This window comes from Notothenia coriiceps, unplaced genomic scaffold, assembly GCF_000735185.1.
Source record: "Notothenia coriiceps isolate Sejong01 unplaced genomic scaffold, NC01 NC01_scaffold00003358, whole genome shotgun sequence".
Classification (NCBI taxonomy): domain Eukaryota; kingdom Metazoa; phylum Chordata; class Actinopteri; order Perciformes; family Nototheniidae; genus Notothenia; species Notothenia coriiceps.
The window spans coordinates 52,191-58,616 of record NW_011336059.1 but is presented as its reverse complement, the minus strand read 5'-3'; the positions used below and the strand labels follow the sequence as shown (position 1 = coordinate 58,616).

The 6,426-nt window shown below is 42.6% G+C and overlaps 1 protein-coding gene across 1 annotated transcript in view; it reads right to left on the bottom strand.

The window, feature by feature from the left end:
• Nucleotides 1-1,595: 1,595 nt before the first annotated feature.
• The window catches only part of LOC104941452 (hyphal wall protein 2-like), a 43,167-nt gene continuing 38,336 nt past the window's right edge, over nucleotides 1,596-6,426 (bottom strand). Inside the window, exon 5 of the mRNA XM_010766553.1 lies at nucleotides 1,596-1,753. Coding sequence (XP_010764855.1) covers nucleotides 1,596-1,753 — 158 coding nt within the window. The remainder of the gene's footprint in view (nucleotides 1,754-6,426) is intronic.

Genomic DNA, 6,426 nt, shown 5'->3' with positions numbered 1-6,426 from the left:
TGTTTGGGTCCCTCACTTCCGTTTCGCTTCTCATGCACTGATTCGCTAGCTGAACAGCCAATCAGAGTGATTTCTTTGGCCGACTGCACTGAAACAACCAACACTTTCAGAGAATTTTAAAAGGAAAGAGCAACTGCCCCAGAACAGTTAAAAGATAACAGCCAAGATAGCTGAATTCATCGCGTTGGATGACCAGCCGTTATCTGTTACCTTTTTTTTCTCTTAATGCATTGCATAAAGATCAGATCGGGAAAAATCGGTATCGGCAGATTGTCAAAATCAAACGATCAGAATCGGAAGCAACAAAAGGTGATCGGGACATCCCTACATACACCCCAGCACGTGCACTCTGCTCTGCATCAGCCAAACAGCTCGCTGCACCCTCGCTGCGAGGGGGACCCAAGTTCCCATCAGCAAAAACACGTGGGTTTGCTATCCTGGCTCCAAAACGGTGGAATGAGCTCCCCATTGACATCAGGACAGCAGAAAGCATACACATGTTCCGGCGCAGACTGAAAACTCATCTCTTTCCACTCTACTTCGAGCAATAAAATGAAAAAAAACAACAAAAAAACACAAAATAAAAAGCACTTATATACTAACTAAGGACTATCAAAGGACTGGCTTATCTGAGTAGCACTTAAAATGGTTTGGCTCTATGAAACCTAATGTACTTATATGATTCTGTTTTCTTCAAGTTTGTATCTTCTTGGTTGAATGCACTTATTGTAAGTTGCTTTGGATAAAAGCGTCAGCTAAATTAAATGTAATGTAACTTACGCTTCTGTCTAGCACTCCAACACATTTAAAGCGAAAGGTTACTCGGGAAGGACATCATCACCACAACCTGGCAGAACTAAACATGCAAGTAAATATGAGATTTTAGATTCCTTTACAGGCTAGTGTTGTAATAATTTATTGTGCACAATTATTTTTTACACATTTTCTTCCAGTGTCTCAAATTTGTGATTTTTGTATTTTGTTTTATTTAATCTTAAAATGCATGAATTTGTATTTTTGATTTAGAAACTACAAGCAAATTGAAAACTCAACGTTGAGCTTTAGATGACAAATTATTATCTTATTTATGGACTACATCTGTGAAAAAAAAGAATAATAAAGACTAACCTTAAATTAAGTTAGTCATTACTTGCATGCCCATTTGACATGTTTTATTCACTGTGTATTCGAGACTCATTGGTAGATTGAACCTTGTTTGAGAATGCTAGAATAATAGAGGGGCTGTGGGAGATGGAAGTTAGATGAATGAAGGGGGGTTGGGAGAGGGAGGAGATAGGAGTTGTAATGACATAAGAAACAGATCCACCCACCCACCCTCCCTCTATATCCTTCCAGTGTAAGGCGATTCTGGTGTAAATTAATGTGAGGAGCACGCTGGTGCAAATGGTTTATTCTCTGGGTTATCTACTGTGTAAAAATGAGCGCCATAAATTCCCGACCTCTTCCGCTCATGCCGCACGTGACACTGACATTAAAGACAGGGCGCTGCTCTGCACTGAGGGATATTAGCCACTGAGACACATTAAACCCGGACCTGCGGAAGGTGTGTGTGTGTTTGTCTTTGTGAATGTGGATTACCTGGCAGACTGGATCCTCTTAGCTCTCCAAGACAGGGCAGGGTTGTAGTGGAGGGTGTGTGCCGTGCTGGCGGAGCCCGGGCGGGTCACCATCTTGTAGCGTGTCCTGAACACCCGAGTAGAGGCGGGGCTACGGTGAGAGGAGGAGGCGGGACCTGGGAATAGCAAAATTGGCAGATCAGTATGAAAGTCTGCAAATTAAAATCTGATCGCACACAGAAACGAAAGAAATTGCTTAAATCCAGTCAGTGCAGGAACAAATATACATCTTATGAATGCGTTAAGCTCGCACAAGTTTTTCTGAGGACTCTGGCAGGTGTGCTCTTTAATAAGCTTCACAGATAAAAATGAGAGGGAATAACAAAGGCAGAATTTTTATGAGCCTAATAAATCATATGCTCTGTCTCTTCCCTCGCTGCCTTCATCCCTCCTGCCTGGCCTCCCTCCCTCCTTCTCACTTTAAGTCTCATTCGTTATATCATTTTACAGATCCATCAGAGAAGAGGCGAAAGTGTAGAGAGATCGGAATAAAAAAAAAAAAAGAGGACAAAGTGTTTTTATTTATTTATTTATTTGGCTGTGTATCCATCATGTTGTTTTATGATGTCCTATGCCGGCTGACTTACTCGCACAAAGAACATAATTTGCATTGTGAGCCGCCTAAGTCCCTGTTCACATCAGTTCGTAAGCCCAATGTTGGTAATTGTAGAGGTTTGTATCTATTACAAATTAAGTTGAGAACAAGATCAAAATAACTCAATTGAGGTGAGCTTGTTTTTCTTCAACCAATCAGAATTTGCCACAACGCCTGTAAGCAATGTTCCTATGACTCATTGCATAATAACAACCTTTGTAAAATTGAAATCCTGATTTGGTTAAAGACAATGACAAATTCCACAAATCAACTTTTCCTATACCTATGACCTGTCTGAAGCATCTGACTTTGTTGAAGGGATGTCACAATTGTCCCACTTCCTAAAAATGATCTTTTTTTGAACAATAGGCGCATTCACACCGCAGTGCTTTTCCCACTTTAGTTTCTTACGATATAGTTCCAAAATGTTGCGTTCACACCAAAAAAATCCGGAACCAAAATTTGTTCATGAGAACCTTTTTACTGCCTTTTTGTGGGAGAAAAAGGTCCCTATTTCTGATTGGCTGTGCGGATTGCAAATCACTCCCCGTAAAACTTTTTTTTTTGTGAAGCCGCCATTTTATTATCCTTGCATTAGCAATATTAGCATTAGTATTAGCCCAGCGCACAAACACAGAGAGACTAACTTATGGCAACACAAAATAAAACATGGGAGCGGTGGAGATGAGGAGGTGTCGGCGTTTTGGCGATTTACTCGGAAGGCCCCAACTCCGGGGGCTTCCGGCCGGGGACTTCGGGTGGCAGTATACGCCGTGAAGTTGTTTGCGGCTTGGCAGTAAACCCAAAGCAGAAGAAGAAGAAGTGACGTCAGCGGCTTAATTTGCCTAGTCCTCCCCCAGGGACTTATTCCGGTGTGAACGCGATCTGTACTTAGTTCATGAGAACTAATGAGTTCTCATGAACTAAGTTCTCATGAACCTTTGTGGGAAAAGTACTGCGGTGTGAAAGCGCCTAATAGTATTACCAACTGACATAGTGGCCAAACTGACACAAATCAGAGTCCGATTATATAGAACTGTTAGCTATCCAGTTGTGCCAAGAGAAACCCAAAGGAGAAGTTTTCTTTCAATATTAGCATTCAAAATAATATTACGATTGGATGCACCTCGCTTACCAAGTAAGCTATCTATCGTTAACTAAAATGTGCATTGCAACCTGGCCTTGTCATTTGTGGCTCTGAAACACAAAGATCAAGATGGCCAAAAAACTCATGGATTTAAAACAGTTGCCCATAAACCAATGTGTTAAATCACCATGGCTACGCCCACTTCTTCTATAAAGACTACAGGCGCTTTCACACCGCAGTACTTTTCCCACAAGGGTTCATGAGAACTTAATTCACGAGAACTAAAGAGTTCTCATGAACAGCTCGCGTTCACACCGGAATAAGTCCCCGGGGAAGGATTAGGCAAATGAAGCCGCTGACGTCACTTCTTCTGCTTTGGGTTTACTGGCAGGCCGCAAACAACTTCACGGCGTATACTGCCACCCTAAGTCCCCAACCGGAAGTCCCCGGAGTTGGGGACTGGCTTCCAAGTAAATCGCCAGAACGCCGACACCTCCTCATCACTCCACCGCTCCCATGTTTTCTTTTGTGTTGCCATAAGTTAGTCTCTCTGAGTTTCGGCGCTGGGCTAATGCTAATAATGCTAATGCGAGGATAATAAAATGGCGGCTTCACAACACTTTTTGGGAGTTTTACAGGGCGTTGTTTGCAATCCGCCCAGCCAATCAGACATAGGAACCTTTTTCTCCCATTAAAGTACCTGCTCTCTAGCAGGGTTCTCATGAAGGTTCTGATGAACACATTTTAGTTCAGGCTCTTTTTGGTGTGAACGCGACATTTCGGCACTAAAGTCGTAAAAGTACTGCGGTTCGAACGCGCCTTATGGTACCAAGATGTAGTATACTAGAAATATACTCCTCACCAAGCTTTACAAACCTGGGTAAAAAGCTTTGTGAAAAAGCCTTTAGAAAAGATATTTGCCACAAGCCTCATGCCGCTGCGTGAAAATGTAAAAAGCCTTCCACTACCACAGCCTGAAAAAACGTAATGCAACATGAATCAGTTGCTCCCCGCATTCATTTAAATTATTCCAACCCCCCCCAAAAAAAAACACTTGCATGTAATTATCTGTACTACCTCTTTCCTTTCTCCCAATCATTCACTATGGTGGTCAGTGACAGCACTCTGTCTTCCTAATGAGTAGAGAAAAGACAGAGGGAAGAGAGGTGTGAAAGAGGGATAAAGAATGAGTTTATGCACCCGATGAGGAGCTCATTTCCTATCACCTCTTTCACAAGTCTTTAATTGCCAATTGTCAGGATTGTTGCCATTTTAATTAGCGTCCAATAACAGACCGTGACCACGAGGGTCGCGGTGACAAATAAAATGATTCGATTTCCACTTCTACACATTCCAGCTTCTCTCCCCACTCCTGCCCCCTCACTCTTCCTCCTCCCCCCCTCACTCGTTTCATTTGTCAGCCAGGATGCAGCCCTGGATCCGTTGGCGAATTCATCTCAGACAAACATTTACTGTTGAACAAATCACTGTTTAGAACACACACATAGATTTAAACACACACACTGGGCTTTGCTCCTGCACACAAATGTGTATGTATGAAGGGTTTACATTGAGTTAGAATTATAGGTTATACCATGGCTATACCATTCTGATCGGGTAGAAGGGTCATTCAACAAAACACACCTCATTTTATTTTGAAAATAAAATCCTGTGTTATGATCTTGTATTATCCCATTCTTTATTTGTGTATTACTTAGTTATTTATTGTATTGCGCTTTCCAAATGAATGTATTATTACATTATTATTTACTTTGGCTCTGCAGGATTGATCATTATTTCATTGGGTACAATAATATATTACCCGCAAATCAACAATCTGGGACCTGAGAACACAATATCATTCTTAAAAGAAAAACAGAGCAAGGAACAAGGGCTATCAGACGATCAGTTGTGTTTTAAACAAACAACGGGATTACTAAACTTATAAGAAACAGAACACAAAGGCAATCTCTAAAATAACTTCAAAAAAGTGTTTCTACGATGCCATTCTTAGGGCATCATCCTTGATCAATCTGCTTTATTGTGCACTGAAAAGTTGTCTATGCAAAAGGGGGCTAGGGGCTATTATTACCAATGTTTTATGCATATTCACTTTGCATTTGAAGTCAACGGCTTAACTTGTTGTTTTGCTTTGTTCTGATTGTTCCTTTTAGCAATGTTACCACACTCCAACAATGTTTTCAAAGCTGATAGAAATTATGGCCAAAAATAAGAGACAGGCTATGATTAACTATAGGTTACTTACGTAACCCCAGGTCTCAGAGTAACATGAAGTGAGATGTCTCACTATGGGATGCGCCTCAACGCGTATGCAAACAGAAGCATCAATCTCATTACGCCAATCCTGATTGGCTGGTGATCTTGACCTCTACGTCAGGGAATCCACCCACCCTTATAAGTAGCTTGCGCTACGACGCAGCGTCATTCAAAATAAGCACCTCTTCTCGCTTCGCCTTAGCAAGAAGGGCCGTCTGGTGAGACATCTCACTTCATGTTACTCTGAGAACTGGGGTTACATAAGTAACCTATAGTTCTCATTCATAACACTCCGTTCGATGTCTCACTATGGGATATTGAAAATCCCGTATTGCAAGACTTGCTTATCTCGAAAATCACCAAAACAACCAGAATTTAACAGGTAGAACCCTGTCTCAACACGGGGCCCAGCACTGCGCGGGCCACACTTGGAGCAGAGACATCTAGCCTGTAAAAGCGGACAAAAGTGAGCGGTGAGGACCAGCTTGCTGCTGCAAAAATGTCTTGGATGGAAACACCCTTGAACAAAGCCCAGGATGTACCCAGTCCACAAGTAGAATGAGCATGCAGGCCCGNTGAGCACCGAAAGAGGAGGAGGAGGAGGAGGAGCAGGAGGAGGAGGAGGAGGAGAAGAACCACTCTGATGGAGGAGGAGGAGGAGGAGAAGAACCACTCTGATGGAGGAGGAGGAGGAGGAGGAGGAGGAGGAGGAGAAGAACCACTCTGATGGAAAAGAAGAACCACTCTGATGGAGGAGGAGGAGGAGGAGGAGGAGGAGGAGGAGGAGAAGAACCACTCTGATGGAGGAGGAGGAGCAGGAGGAGGAGGAG